Raw genomic sequence first — 17,321 nt, 5'->3', positions numbered from 1 at the left:
CATCCGTTTGATCAAATATCGTATTGGCCACATTCGATCCGAATCCGAACCGTTTCATCCCAATTGTCCATCCCTTAAACATGAGCATTTCACTTTTCTGCGTAATTAAACATATCCTACTTTTCAAGATTTAAAAAGTGTGGGCAAGAGGGGCTTGAGGTTTTTACTTTGATGAGCGTCCGAGTGACTGAGCTGGTTTTCATTGGTTATCCTCCAAACACCACCCACCCCCCACCCTACTACACACACACAAAAAATAAAAAATAAAAATAAAAATAAAAAAATAGGCAAATAGAAATATACAGTCATTGACCATTCCATTCTATGTAATAGAAAACCTATATCCATTTTTTGCAAAACAAGTCGTGAAAAGTAAATGCAATACGTGATTTGCCAACAATTTGACTTTACTTTTCTGCATTTCCTTCCATAGCAAGCTTGGCCTACACATGATTAGGGGTGTCAACGGGTTGGGTTTGGTTGGATCTCAGGTGGAACCAGACCTGGCCCCAATTTTTGGGTATGGTATCGGGTTCGAATCAAGGTCTAATCGGACCCACCATAAGAGAAACCATACCCAGACCTGATCTAAGAACTACATGAACCAGACCTGGGCCATACCCGGTCAAATAATCTTTTTTATCATTTTTACATTGAAAATTTATGGGTCTTAATCGAAACTCGGGTTGGGTCTGGGTTTGGTATAAAATTTCACAAACTATACCTGGATCTATATATTAATTGGACCTTTGGGTCCAAACCCGAGTCTTCTTATTTATCGCCATACCCAGATCCTATAGGGTTTAGTACGGATCGGGTCTGGGTAAACCCAACCCGTTGACACCCTTACTCCTGATAGGCAAGAGGGACGTGGGGTTTTTACCCCAATGAGCTTGCGACAAAGTAAGATAGTTTTCCCTGATTATCCCCCCCCCCCCCCCCCCCCAAAAAAAAAAAAAAAAAAAAACTGGCGAACAGCTCCCAGTGAGATTAAAAACTTAGTCCTCTTTTAAATTAACAGGGTGTGACTCTATCCATCCAGCTATCTCACTTGGGCTCAATAATTGACTTGACCCCACTGCACGTTTAATGGAAAGCGGTACATGTTAACTTGCCCTACTCATGAATTGAATAGCCTTGACCCATGGTTGCCAATTGTATGTGACCTTGAACTCTTGGCATGTATTAGGTATAACTGAATTATAAACTTGAACTGTCTGCACTATTTCATTATGTGCTGAACTTGGACTTCATTAGCATTTTGGGGCTAGTTCAAGTCTCAAGTCTGCATCAAACTAGGGCTGTCAGAAGCTAACCTTTGAATCAAGCATCTCGGTCCTCCTGCTCAAGCCCCCCTACCAACCCTAATAAAAGCCATGTTAGAGCCACGTAAAACTAAGTCAAACTAGTAAAAGTCTATATGAAATAGGTCCAAGTCATCTAATACAGCCAAGTCTGTGCATCTCATAGACTGCAAATTTGCACTGGACCTGCCTGCATGTAGGTCCCACAGTGGACCAACTCTTCAGGCCCTCTGTCACGTAACCACACAATACCTTTACATGCAGCACTGAATCAAAGAAACTTTTATCAACACTCATCTGTATCGGTGGTTGGAATCGGACCACTAGAAAGGTTTACACTGTTCATATAAAACTGACAAAAGAGAAGATAAAAAGATTGTTGATAGCGATCCAATGTTAGCACTAATCATCTCCATTTATTAAAAAAACAGCTGTAAAACTAACTTCCATACTCCATTGGACCCCACATCCATCCCCACCATGTGATGCCCACCTTCCCTCTTCAGTCCCCTGCATCAGCCTCTCTTCCACCACCAACCTCCATTTTTGGCTATTCATTCTAACTTCCAGGCATAAATGTACAAACAGAAGTCAGATGACAGCGATGGCGATAATGACAAGGACGACGACGATGATGATAATGATCTTTGTAATGATGAACAACGCTTGAAAATGAACAAGGCATGTCTAAGTCCAGGACTAAACAACCAGTCATGGACATCCCAGAACACCTCAATTGGGATCTTATCAATGGAAATATTTTCATTACCTCTAAAATTCCACTGCAGGTGGTTCACTTGCATAACTAAGTGCCCATCAACTCTGATCACCATTTCCGGGTCGTTGAGCTCGGAAAATACTCCATTAATGGTGCTATACTCTATAGAGATCTCATGAACTGTGCCTTCGTTATCGAATTTCGCCTTAGTGGTGAATCTTTTCTTGCCGAAAACATGTTCTTTTCTTGAAACCAATATCGCATCGATCAATGAAGGCCTGGAGCCAGTTCTTCTGTAGGCCTCCTTCTTCATGTTACCCAGATGCAGTATCACCTCCTCCTCACTTACAATCACAACATAGTAATCGCCTTGAGGCTCAGGCTCTATTGAGAATTTAGCTAGTTTGAGATCCCAGAATATGTCGACGGGCTTACCGTCAATCTGAAAACACTTAGAACCTTGCTTTCTCCAGAAGTACCAAGGCTTGAGCTCAACCTTGCAACTATGTTCATCTGCACCAGCTGCTGAACCCTCAATTGAGATGGAGAGACCGTGAGCCAATAGGTTCTTGCACCATGTCACTGTGATCAATCTGCAGTGGCTCGCGATCTTCGTTCGATATGTCGACATAAAAACACTTTGGCCGGATTTTTTTGCAATGTATTGGTCCTCTGTAAGCTTCTCACCAACAAAACATGAAGGAACAAAGGCTTTATTATCCTCCATACTGTACAACAGCTGCAAACTAGTAACTTTGCTGTTGCTACAAAAGCAATGGAAGAAGGATAAGAGAAGGGCTGAACATGCAGATGGAGATGTTAGAAGAGTCAAATTTTAAACAAATGATCTTGAGGGAATCAAATCCCAAGGCTTTGCTTATAAGTGGCAGCAAGGAAGGAGGGAGAGGGAGAAAGGGAAAGGTCTATTGAGATTGAGATGGGAGACAATGTAGGGATGGTGAATGTGGTAACATTACATCTCCACGTAGCTTTAGTGAACAATGTGTTTGATTGGTATCTTTTCATTGCAATAATGGAGAAATTTTCATGTGGGCTGCCCACTTTTATGGTTAAACTCTGATAGTTTCTTTTCTTTTGTAATTTTCTTGTGAAATCCAAGGTTGGTGTTTCCTGCATTTTTTACTACGGTAGATTTAAAGAGAGACCTATCTAGAGTAGAAAGAGAAGGATCTTTTATTATGACTTGCAGTTAGGAATTCGAAGCATGCACCACTTGATGTAATGAGTGCTTGTGTAAAAGGGGGGACCGGTCAGAGATAAACAAATTGGGAAAAGAAGTGGGATTCCAATGTGAGGTTTTAATTTTGATGAGAGTACATAGAAAAGTAGAAGGGAATCAGGTGGTAGTCACAAAAAAAATATGAGGAGTCTGGGGTTTAGCAGTGTTGGTTGGAAAATGAAACATACAATTAGCCCTGGTTTTGGTGATATTTATAGTTTAACAAAAAATTCAGTGGCATATCTCTTCTGTCTTTCTTTCTTTCTTGTGTTAGAAACTTTTGACTTTGATTATTCCATGAGTTGCATGCTCAGCTTTTGGATTGAGAACATGCTTGAATTTCTACTAATGATTTTCACTTCTAGTTTGCATCAATTGCAGGCAGAGAGATGTTGGTAGTCATGATTCATGTGATCCAATAGAAAAAAAAATTGTTTTTGGAGAAAGCGTATTTTCTGATCCATATAAAAAGATCGAGCCAGATATAAAATAATAAGGCTTGTAAAGCAGTCCCATGTGCAAGGTTACTGCATACAGTTCACCTATGATTCTGGACCAAGATACCCCTGTGCTACTGTCTATATGACATAGTCATCATCCCAGTCTAATGAAGACCAATCTCAGTGGATCTGAAGGCATAAATGTTAGTTCATGAGATCAGAATCAATCCAAAGCGCAAAGGACGGGATCATCAATGCTGTTGCATGCCGCTGCAGATGGGGGTTCATGTGAACTTCCCACAACCATGGGTGCCTCCGGCCATGCCTTCAGTGCATTGGTCATATTAGTCAATGGATCGGCTCCTTCACTCGTTGCACCTCATCTAATGAACTACTATGCAATTTCTCATTATTGCTTTATTGCCTTTTTAGGTTGGATTCACATGCTCCTATCATTTTCTGAGAAAGATAATGCCCGTATGTATATAAAAAAGGCAACGGGCTTGTCTGGTAGGAGCAGCTCGTGAACATCACCTTGTGTTGGGACGTTGCAGGTTCAAAACCCAATGGTATAGTTGTATAACTGGTAGGGGTCTGCCTAACCCCAACTTGCCTATAAAAAAAAAGCCAATCTATTTCTTTCATTGGTTAAATTTTATTTACAACAAATTTTTCCAAAAAATTGTGAATGTGGAATTACAGCTGGTGAGTCTACTGTCCACAAAAAGACCAACAGATGGAAAGAACTTGTCAGTTGTGGATGAAGTACTCAAGAACAATGATCATCAAAGTTACAGCTGGTGAGTTCATTGTCCACCGAAAGACCAACGGATGGAGAACTTGTCAGCTGCACATGAAGTGCTTAAGATCAATGATCATGACTGTTATGTCATCCAAGTTGCTCCTCTTTGCAGCTAATCCATCATGCTCCTTACATGCTCCCAGGAGGCCCTTGGGTGGCGGTTGGTTTGGATTCAGATTCTCCTGGTTCAGTCTCTGTGTTCTTGTCCATTGCTGGTTTGATGTTCTCCTCATCTTTAAAGGAGGGCCAACGTTTTCACTCCTTTCCTCATCATATTCTTTAGACGTGTCCTTCATGCTCATCAAATTACTCTTTGATTCCACACAGAGGTTCATGACAGTATGGACGGCTTCTTGATTGCCCAAGTAAAACAGTTTTCAATCAAATTGTTCTAGTAATCAGTGAAAAAAAATAGTTTTTGCACTGTACCACTACGTTAAAAAAGTAAGATGTTAACTAGTCATATGTTTTATGTAAACACTACAAGAAAGTATAAAGACACTAAAGATTCCAATTTATCAGAACCTGATTCATGAAGCGACAGGAACAGAAGTTGGCAACCATTATAGAAACTTTATATAGTGGCTTTTCGGAGACATGGGATGTGAGCATATTTTTCACAGGGACTAAGGCCCAATGATTTGACAATAAATTTTTAGCTCATAATCTTGAACATAGTCTTCTTTATATAAGAAAGTACAACCATTTCAATGAAAAGACATTTGCTTTTTTATCCAGGAAAACAACATACATTCCATCTAAGAAATAACTAAAGCTGGAAATAGTTGTCATTTGAGCATTTCAAAAGTATTATTTAAACAAATGCATGCATATTGGAATGGAGTTTTCCTTTGCAAAAGGAGAAAGTGAAAAAAGCCAGAAGAAAAGCAGAAAAAGTGGGATATAAAGATGCAAAAAGAGTGAAAACACTAGACAACAAAAGGCACGTGATGCGTGAGAGCATAGAAGGCCCTCTAACCACAATCGATGCACTGCAATATCATGGCTCCAAGAAAAAGAATACAAAAAAAAAATTATAAATGGAAGAATTGTGCTAATGCCATAGGTGATAAGAATCATGAGCTGTTCGGATAGGCCATTGCCTTGTTTTTTTTTCATTGCATAAAATAATCTTAACGTGTTTATCTACAGACTCATAATGTAGGCCAACTTTTTAAATTAGAAACATCATTGGTATGACTTTAAAGAGATGAGAGGTCATGGAAGTAAGCATACAATCTCAAGGATAAAATCCACCTTTTGTGATTAAGATGGATACAATCTCAATTGATTAAAAAAAAATAGGTTGACCTCTATGTCACATAGGTGTGGGTGCAGATGCGAGTGCAGATACCGGTGCGGATGCGGCGATGCAGCACTTTAAAAAAACTCGGTGCAGAGAGGGTATATATATAATTTTTAACAGTTTTAAGTTAACACTACATGTATGTGATGTATATGTGTGCATTTATGTATTTATAATATATAATATAGATAAAATTGGACTTGGTTAGGGTTAACTGAATCTACTTTTGGACAGAAATGGACTTCAGTGTGGTTGACTTCATCTGACACAAAGGAAGCCATGTCCAAGTGTCACACCCGCATGGGTGCAGGTGCGGTGCCCTGTTAGAAGAGTCTGTGTTACATAGGTTGACCCATTGAAATAACTCATTATAGCACAGAAACACTTCATTTGGATAAGTTCTTTATCAACAACTGAATTGGATGACTCGGTAGCATCATGATAACTCTTGAAACAGTCCAACACAATGAACTTGAAGACAATTGCAATCAACATATATATAATCACAAGATGAATATATATATATATATATATATATATATATATATATATAGAGAGAGAGAGAGAGAGAGAGAGAGAGAGAGAGAGATTAGTAGCTCCTAAACAGTTTTATCTCTTATAAAAAAAGTTTTATCTCCTAACCACTTCAAATAAACATAGTTATATGCATTTTTTGGTTAATTAGATATGTTTATCATGGATTACTTATTAAAAATCATAGTTTGGATCAAATCAATTTAACTAGAAAGTTGATTTTTTATTATCAATTTTTACCGCATACGAGCTGCTGTTTTTTATAGAACTAAAACACATCTAAACATGAAAATACCTCATCTAATGCTTGTTTTCTACTAACTAACCTATACAAAATATATCTGTAAGTTCAAATTAAGCAAATACCTACACATGTTTTAAGTCGTTTAGAAATGTTAGGAGATAAGACTTTATATAGGTTCTTAGGTTCAAATCCCAGCAGCGGCTATTTCTCAGCTTGTCTGTCAAAAAGAAAAAAAATATATACAGGAGTTAGCGTGTGATAATGCATGCATTTGCTGTTAAAATATTTGTACTATATGTATATATTTATATATATATATATATATATATATATATATATATATATATATATATATATATATATATATATATATAACTATATATATATGTGAATATATATTATCTTCATGTCGATATACATGTATATGGTATATGTGTTTATATATACATATATATGAATACATTTAGAATAGGTTTTTGCCTGCAGGGGCATTTTAATCTTTTTGTAATAAAATACAAACTTTATGTTTTTAGGAGATTGGGACATCCATGGCAAAAACGTATTTATTTTCTTTTTTAAAAATGTAATGAAAAAGAATTAATTTGTGAAGATTGTATTCTTGGAAGAATGAAATCTTTACCTTTTGGACCTAGTTATTTTGTTTCTAAAGAACCATTTGAGTTAATACATTCGAATGTATGGAGACCGGCACCAATTATGTCTAAAGGAAGAGTATCTTATATGTTACATTTGTGGACGACTATAGTAGACACACATGAATTTATTTTCTTAGACTCAAATCTTGTTTTCAAAATTTTCATAAATATGTCAAAAACCAATTTAAGGCTTCTATGAAAATCTTTAGATCTGATTTCGGGGAAAAAAATTTATCAAATGATTTTAAAAACTACTTTGATCAACAAAGAAGTATTCATCAAAGGTCTTGTCCCTATACATCACAACAAAATAGGTTGCCCGAAAGAAAACATCATTACATTATTGAGACTACTAGGACTCTTCTCATATCCAAAATTATTCCAAAAAGGTTTTAGGACGAATTGCCTCCTTAATAGTAGTCTACTTAATTAATAGAATGCCTTCAACCACTCTTGAAAATATTTCTCTTATTAAAAAATTGTTTAAAATGCCTCTCGACTATAAACGATTAAGGATTTTTGGTTAAATGTTTTGTCCTTTCTAATATAAAAGACAAGTTTTTCACAAAAGTCACTCATTGTATTTTTTTGGGTTATGCCAAAAATAAAAAAAGGATATAAGTATTATGATATTGAAAAGGACAAACTTTATGTTTCTAGAAATGTGACTTTTCTTGAAAAGAAAAATAGATTTGAAAAAATTGAGTCTAAGGAACTATCTGAGTACTCATTTTTATTTGATTTAACTAAAATGCATGATAGTAATATTGTTGAGCATGATATTGATATTGTTGGTATGAATGATAGAAATGTTATTCAAGGTGTGCATGAAGTGACAATGATGACCACTCATGAAAAAGTTTTATCAAATGATTTTAAAAACTACTTTGATCAACAAAGAAGTATTCATCAAAGGTCTTGTCCCTATACATCACAACAAAATAGGTTGCCCGAAAGAAAACATCATTACATTATTGAGACTACTAGGACTCTTCTCATATCCAAAATTATTCCAAAAAGGTTTTAGGACGAAGTCGCCTTAATAGTAGTCTACTTAATTAATAGAATGCCTTCAACCACTCTTGAAAATATTTCTCTTATTAAAAAATTGTTTAAAATGCCTCCCGACTATAAACGATTAAGGATTTTTGGTTAAATGTTTTGTCCTTTCTAATATAAAAGACAAGTTTTTCACAAAAGTCACTCATTGTATTTTTTTGGGCTATGCCAAAAATAAAAAAAAGGATATAAGTATTATGATATTGAAAAGGACAAACTTTATGTTTCTAGAAACGTTACTTTTCTTGAAAAGAAAAATAGATTTGAAAAAATTGAGTCTAAGGAACTATCTGAGTACTCATTTTTATTTGATTTAACTAAAATGCATGATAGTAATATTGTTGAGCATGATATTGATATTGTTGGTATGAATGATAGAAATGTTATTCAAGGTGTGCATGAAGTGACAATGATGACCACTCATGAAAAAATTTTATCAAATGATTTTAAAAACTACTTTGATCAACAAAGAAGTATTCATCAAAGGTCTTGTCCCTATACATCACAACAAAATAGGTTGCCCGAAAGAAAACATCATTACATTATTGAGACTACTAGGACTCTTCTCATATCCAAAATTATTCCAAAAAGGTTTTAGGACGAAGTTGCCTTAATAGTAGTCTACTTAATTAATAGAATGCCTTCAACCACTCTTGAAAATATTTCTCTTATTAAAAAATTGTTTAAAATGCCTCCCGACTATAAACGATTAAGGATTTTTGGTTAAATGTTTTGTCCTTTCTAATATAAAAGACAAGTTTTTCACAAAAGTCACTCATTGTATTTTTTTGGGCTATGCCAAAAATAAAAAAAAGGATATAAGTATTATGATATTGAAAAGGACAAACTTTATGTTTCTAGAAACGTTACTTTTCTTGAAAAGAAAAATAGATTTGAAAAAATTGAGTCTAAGGAACTATCTGAGTACTCATTTTTATTTGATTTAACTAAAATGCATGATAGTAATATTGTTGAGCATGATATTGATATTGTTGGTATGAATGATAGAAATGTTATTCAAGGTGTGCATGAAGTGACAATGATGACCACTCATGATGCACATGAAGATAATGCTTCTATTGATATAATTGAACCTCAAAATTAAATACATGTCTATTCTCATAGATCTCAAGAGCATCCTCCATGTGCATTAGAGAGATATTCCCAAGGTCAACTTAGTGTTATGAGATCTATGAGAACATCTAAGACACCTAATAAGTTTGTATCCTATGAATCATTTGAACCCAATTATACAGTGTGTCTAACGACCATTCACTCCTATATAGAACCCTCTTCATATAATGAAGCTAAAAATTATCATGAATAGATTAATGCTATGAATAATGAATTAGAAGCTCTAAAAAAGGCAAAAACCTGAAAAAATCAAATTTTACTTAAAGAAAAGAAAACTATAGGATGTAGGTGGGTTTACAAATTTAAAACAAAAAGTGATGGAACTAGAGAGATATAAAACTAGAATCATAGCTAAAGGCTATAGTCAAGAGTATAAAATTGACTATGAAGAAACATTCACTCCCGTTCTCATATGACTACTGTTAGAACTCTCATTTCTATAACTTCAATTAAAAAATGACCTATTTTTCAAATAGACATTAAAAATGATTTTTAAATAGAAACTTTAATGAGGAAGTTTATATGAAACTACCTCCAGGTTTAGAGTTGGCACATGGAAGAGTTCTTTGATTGCGAAAAGCCTTGTATTGCCTAAAACATGCTCCTAAGACTTAGCATGATAAATTCAGTAATGTGATTATTCAACTAAGTTTTAAACCCTATTATACTGACACTGCATTGTTTGTTAAGAATTTTGATGCATGAATAATTATTTTTGTTATGAAAATGAAGTCGTATATGACATTTTTTGAACTAGATTTTGATAATGAACAAGTGAATCAACTCCATTTCAGCTAAGGCAATGAAGAAAGATGACAAGAATTGAAGAATTTAATGAAGAATCTTTGAAGACTAGTGTGCAAATGTAAATTTCATTAAATATCTTAGATTCTTGTAAGAGCCTTACTTAGAGAGCATATTTTGATTGCATTTCACCTAAAAAGTCTTTAGAAAAACTTTTCTAAAAGAACCCTTCATGAAGATCGTTTTAGAAAACTCTTTACTTAATTTTTCATGTTTATTAGTCGACCAACAGACTCACTAGTCGACCAACTTTTTCGTGCCAAATTTTTAAAGCAAAAATGTCAATTTTCTGAATTAGTTGACAGAAGGTTTTATCAGTCAACTGGACAGATTGTTTATTTTCACAAAATTGAGCAGCAGTGGACTGAAGGTTTTATCAGTCGACTGGACAGAATGTTTGTTTTCAGAAAATTTAGCTGATGATTTTATCAGTCGACTAATTTTTTCTTTAGTCGACTAAGTTTCAAACTTCAGATTTTCAAACAGCTATGTTAAACACATTAGTCGACCGACGATAACTGTCAATATGCTAATATTTGATTTCAATTGACTAACTACAGTTTTAGTCGACTAATTTTGTCATTTTTTCTAAAGCTTTTAAAATGTGAGTCTTTTCATTTTTCAAACGAATTGATATTTCAAAAGTGACTGTTTTGACACCTCTTCATACCCTCAACGTATTAAATCTTTCAACTATAAATATGAGTGCATTTCACACTCAAAAACATCGAATCATATCGAATTACATTGAATTACAAAGATCGAATTCTTTGTTTTTCACTCCTATTCATTCAAGTATTTGTTTTCTGACTCACTTGATATTTTCACTCCAATTTTTCACTCAAATTCTTTTGAGAGATAGTGAATTCGTGAGTTGAGTATTTCAACTACCTTAGAAGCCAATTACATTCCATTTGTATTAATAAGAAGGGCTCGTAGGTTGATTGTAAGTTAATTATTTCATTTTTCTGTAAAAGAAAAGGACTCCTTGGTTTAAAGGAGTTATTTGTTTTAAGTAAGGTTGTTACTAAAAATAGGATCGGATTTGGTTTGTATGTTCTTATGGTTACATAAGGTTGATAGTAGAAATCTCAAGCGGGTTTTGCTTGGGGACTGGATGTAGGTCTGGAAGACCGAACCATGATAAATTCTTGTGTTCTTTATGTGATTGCTTTGCGAATCTTAAAATTCTTCAAAATTCTAAAGTTGATATTTAAAAGCACTATTCACCCCCTAGTGCTCGTTGCCTTGATCCTACAATACTTTCATTTGGTATCAAAGCAGGTTTGCTATATTTTGATATTACCATCATCTAGCATAACAACAACATCATCTCAGCACAAAGAAATATGCTCCTTTGTTCATCCTCCTCTTTTCGACGGAACAAACTATGGATATTGGAAAGTAAGAATGGCAATATTCTTACAATCTATGGATCTCAAAATTTGGAGAGTTGTTTCAGAAAAGTACCAAACACCATTAACTGATTTCAGCTATGAACTGATAAAAAAAAGAAGACTGTTTCACTCAATGCCAAAGCTATGAATGCACTGTATTGTGTCGTTGATAAGGTAGAGTTCAATCGCATCTCTCAATGTTCTACAACAAATGAAATTTGGCATAGTCTTCTCGTTACTCATAAAGGTACGTCAAAGGTAAAGGAATCTAAGATTGCTTTTTTCGTTCATAAATTTGAATTGTTTAAAATGAAATAAAATGAGTCTATATCGGACATGGTAACAAGAATGATCGATATTACTAACACTCTAAAATCCCCTAGAAAAGAATATTCACAAGTGGATTTAGTTAGAAAAATTTTAAGGTGTTTAACTCCTGAATGGGAGAAAAAAATCACAACAATAGAGGAAGCAAATGATTTAAACATCCTTTCTCTTAAAGATTTGGTTAGTAACTTAATGGCATATGAAGTCCAACTTCATGATAGACAAGAAGAAGAACCCAAGAAGAAATCTCTTATTATCAAAGTCATTTCTGACTCTGAAGATTCAGAAGAAGATGAAGATATTGCCTTTGTCACAAGGCAATTCAAAAGATTCATCAAAAATGAAAGATTTCAAAAGAAAGTAAAGAAAATTGATTCTTCAAATCCTAATGAAGTCAAGTGCTTTAACTGCAAAAAGGCAGGACACATCAAGAAAGATTGTCCTCTTCTCAAAATCAAGACTAAAGACCTATTCAAGAAGAAAAAGGTAAGTTGGGACGATAGTGACTTCTCTTCCGATGAGGAATCAAAAGAAGAAGTTGCCAACATGTGCTTTGTAGTACAAGAAGACTCGATAAGTCAATTTGAGTATGATGATTTATTAGAAGCATTTAATGATTTATATGCTAAATTTAAGAGTCTAAGTTCTAAAAGTAAAGAGTTAAAAACTTAAAATTCAACTCTTGACTCTCAAAACAAAGTGTTACTTCATGAGATAGAATATCTCAAGAAGAAAAACTCTTGTCAAGCATCTGAGATAAAAGTAATTGGAATTCGAACCAAAATCTTAAAAAAAGAAATATCAAATCTGAAAGAAAAATCAAATGATCTTCTTTTTATAATGACCAATTTCACTAATGGACAAAAAAATCTAGAAAGACTTATTGGTTCTCAAAGATGCTCGGTTAATAAAACTGGATTGGGATATAGTTTCTTTGATACTCAAAATAGACAAAATTATGTGGTAAAAAATCAAAGTCAAAATTCTCAATCATTTGTTTAAAGAACTCAATTTTCTAGTTATAATAAAAATGCATCTAATTATGGTACTTATAAAGCTTATAAGCCTATACATGATTACTCTAAAAATGCTAAATCTTTTTATAGAAAGAATATTTATTCTCAAAGAAAACCGAAATCCAAATGGATATGGGTTCCTAAGACTAACGCCCATAGACTCGAAAATAAAAAGGGGTCAAATGCTTTGTCTTCCAATTTTGTTGTAGGTACACAAAATAAGAAGCAAATAGATCTTGGACAGCGGTTGTTCCAAACATATGACTGGAAGGCCAGAGTTATTTTCCACTCTCTAAAGTAAGGATGAAGAAACTGTCACCTTTGGTGACAATAACAAGGAAAAAGTAATTGGTATTGGTAACATTGGTAATCCAAAATTTTTCTTGATATAAAATGTTCTTTTAGTAGATGGTTTAATGCATAATTTATTATCCATTAGTCAATTATGTGATAAAGGTTTTCTCGTTTCTTTTTTAACATGATTTATGCTTAATTTCTTATTTTAATTCTAAAAAGATCATTTTTAAAGGTAAAAGAATGAATAATGTATATGAACTTTATCTAGATGAGTTACCCACTTTTAATGAAAAATGTTTTATTGCTTCAAATGAAATTCAATGGTTATGGCATAAGAGACTTGGACATGTTAACTTTAAATTAATTTCTAAGTTATCCAAGAATGATCTTGTTAGAGGCCTACCTAGAATACCATATAAGAATGACCACTTATGTGATGCTTGCCAAATGGGTAAACAAATCAAGAGTTCTTTCAAAGCAAAAAATATAATTTCAACAAAGCGTCCTCTTGAACTTTTACATTTAGATCTATTTGGACCATCTAGAATTCAAAAAAAATATATATTTCTTTTCATGAACTTTGATCATTTTTGGGTTGTAATATTTTGGACTTGAATTTGCATTTTGCTTATGCTATGACTGCACTTACACCTTTTGATTATGACAAAAGGGGAGAAAAAGACATATGAAAATTGCATGAGAAAGCATTGAAAATTATATAAGAGCTTGATGCTGATTTCATGAGAAAGAAATAGAAATGCATAAAGTAATGATGAAAATGCAAAACAATCAATATGTGATATATATGCTTTGATTGTGCTAACTTCTTATGTTTTGTAACATATTGATAGGGGGAGTAAAATCTCCATCTATGCATCTAAATGCTATCTTTGACTAGTTTGTCATCATAAAAAAGGAGGAGATTGTTACGACAATGAAGCCGTATATGACATTTCTCGAACTAGATTTTGATAATGAACAAGTGAATCAACTACATTTCAGCTAAGGCAATGAAGAAAGATGACAAAAATTGAAGAATTTGATGAAGAATCTTTGAAGACTAGTGTGCAAATATAAATTTCATTAAATGTCTTAGATTCTTGTAAGAGCCTTACTTATAGTGCATATTTCGATTGCATTTCACCTAAAAAGTCTTTAGAAAAACTTTTCTAAAAGAACCCTTCATGAAAATCCTTTTAGAAAACTCTTTACTTAATTTTTCATGTTTATTAGTTGACCAACAAACTCACCAGTCGACAAACTTTTTCATACCAATTTTTTAAAGCAAAAATGTCGATTTTCTGAATTAGTCGACTGAAGGTTTTATCGGTCGACTGGACAGAATGTTTGTTTTCGGAAAATTGAGCAGCAGTGGACTGAAGGTTATATCAGTCGACCGGACAGAATGTTTGTTTTCAAAAAATTTAGCTGATGATTTTATCAGTTGACTAATTTTTTCTTTAGTCGACTAAGTTTCAAACTTCAAATTTTCAAATGGCTCTGTTAAATACATTAGCCGACCGACGATAACTGTCAGTCTGTTAATATTTGATTTCAGTCGACTAACTACTGTTTCAGTCGACTAACTATTGTTCCAGTCGACTAATTTTGTCATTTTTTCTGAAACTTTTAAAAGGTGTGTCTTTTCATTTTTCAAACGAATTGACCATTCAAAAGTGACTATTTTGACACTCCTTCATACCCTCAACGTATGGAATCTTTCAACTATAAATATGAGTGCATTCCACACTAAAAACATCAAATCATATCAAATTACATTGAATTACAAAGATCGAATTCTTTGCTTTTCACTCCTATTTATTCAAGTATTTGTTTTCTCACTCACTTGATATTTTCACTCCAGTTTTTCACTCAAATTCTTTTGAGAGATAGTAAATTCATGAGTTGAGTATTTCAACTACCTTAGAAGCCAATTGCATTCTATTTGCATTTATAAGAAGGGCTCGTAGGTTGATTGTAAGTTGATTATTTCATTTTTCTATAAAAGAAAAGGACTCCTTGGTTTAAAGGAGTTGTTTGCTTTTAGTAGGGTTGTTACTGAAAGTGGAACCGAATTTGGTTTGTATATTCTTGTGGTTACACAAGGTTGATAGTGAAAATCTCAAGCGGATTTTGCTTGGGGACTGGATGTAGGTGGGGAGAGCAAATCTCATCTCTAAGATTTAAAATTCATCAGTCAAGCCGGAGAGGCCTGCTTAAGGTAGCATCGCAACAAAAATCAACAACCATTGACACATAAAGCCAAACATTCACTTGGTCATAACTTTTCAGATGATTGCCACTGCTCTCCTTTCACTACCCACCATATGAATATTATGGAGTGTTTGGATGCACCCACTTATCCTGATAAGCAGGATCAGCTGGGAAATTTCATCTTGCTCCATAATCGAATATCCTCTATTATCTTGTTTATCTGGATAAGTGGGTATATCCTTAGAGAAAAGATAATTTAGCCTTAGATTCAGATACACCCACTACCCTCATATGAATCTGCAAAATTCTATAATTGCCCAAGTGCATTTGCACAAACAATACAAACATAAGATTTCTGGATGGACTACTCCTCAAGCCTTATGCCTATATAAATTTCTCAAAAACATATAAAAGACAATGAGACATAACATTTGAAACTTTTACAATTAGGTGATATCATTTGCTTATTAGAAGCAGGAAGGGCAATACCTTATTGAGGAATTCTTCATCTGTCCTAAGAAAAGCAGATTTAATAGCTTCCACCTTACTGAGATCACCGCATTTTCCATCATTTCAAGCACATGATGTGTAAACTCTGCCACAAATTCTGTTGCATTCTTACCCCCATGTCCATCATACACTCCAAAGAACTCCTATATCCACAAAAACCCAATTACCCAAATTGCTTGATAGACACAGAGCAAGCCAAGAACGTGAAGAAGAACATCAGAAAATAGTAATTCAAGAATCAGATAATGATAACTCCAGAGAATCCTTAGTATCACCTTCTTCAGATTACTTCGATAGCCCGAAACAACCTTGTGGGTGTCCTCCATGACTTCTTTCTTTCCTTTCTTCGCGAAAACTGCACACCTCGCGGCATCATATGCGGTGGTCGTCTCATCATCGATTCTGATCTCTCTACAACTCGGTTTTGAACTGCATGACACCCTGGATTCTTCAAGAATTTGGAGGGATGGTGGCCTCATTCTCTTCGTCAAAGTCATGGTACTGGAGACACAAGAAGAAAAAGGAGATTCACTCCTTGTTCAGATAATGCCTCTAATGGGTTTCTTAGAGATCTCGAGTTCGAATCATGGTGGAGAAAGGGGAGGCAAGAATCATGAACGGTGGGTGGTGATGGTTCTCATCGTGCTCTACAATGAAGGACACTTTGGGAATTTTTGTGAATGTCTAAACAACTAGGAAGGCGGAAACATTCTTTGTTTTGGTTTTTAATCATGGAAGAGCAAAGAACTAATGTGCAAACCACTATTTTTATGGATTTTGTAATCTAACCATACAGATGTGATTTATTTATAAGAATCTGCTCTTGAATCATCGGATTTAGATGCAGAAACGTGATTTTTTTAAGGTTTTAGAATCAATGGCTTATAATCTCCATAAATATTCAAGCATTCAAAAATCAAAAATTTTCATCCAAAATACATTATCCAATCCAATGGTTGATTCTTAGCAAATTCATCATTTCAAGCACATCCACATGATTGTATTTGCAAAAAAAGTGTTGGAAATGCTCATATTTTTAGTTTTTAGATTTCAGCTATATATATATAGGGTAACTAAAATATCCAAGCATTCAAAAATCACATTTTTTTATCCAAAATACATGATTCAATATTTGATTTCTAGCAAATTCACAATTTCAAGCACATCCACATGGTTGGATTTGCAAAAAAAAGTGTTGGAAATGCTCATATTTCTAGTTTTCATATTCTAGTTCTTAAATTATATATATATATATATATATATATATATATATATATATATATATATATATATATATATATATATATATATAGGGTAAC

General features: G+C 33.8%; 1 protein-coding gene across 1 annotated transcript; it reads right to left on the bottom strand.

Moving 5' to 3' along the window:
- Positions 1-1,858: 1,858 nt before the first annotated feature.
- LOC149843242 (uncharacterized) lies at positions 1,859-16,499 on the bottom strand. The gene is made up of 3 exons (XM_090000864.1): positions 16,278-16,499; positions 15,982-16,145; positions 1,859-2,786 (listed from the first exon to the last, which is right to left on the bottom strand). The coding sequence occupies exons 1-3, from the start codon at positions 16,497-16,499 to the stop codon at positions 1,859-1,861; spliced, it is 1,314 nt and encodes a 437-aa protein (XP_089856990.1).
- Between the last annotated feature and the right edge of the window lie 822 nt (positions 16,500-17,321).

Source organism: Nuphar pumila, chromosome 3, assembly GCF_984573655.1.
Source record: "Nuphar pumila chromosome 3, dmNupPumi1.hap1.1, whole genome shotgun sequence".
Classification (NCBI taxonomy): Eukaryota; Viridiplantae; Streptophyta; class Magnoliopsida; order Nymphaeales; family Nymphaeaceae; genus Nuphar; species Nuphar pumila.
Note: the sequence above shows the minus strand (reverse complement) of the source record. Positions and strands in the feature narration are given on the sequence as shown.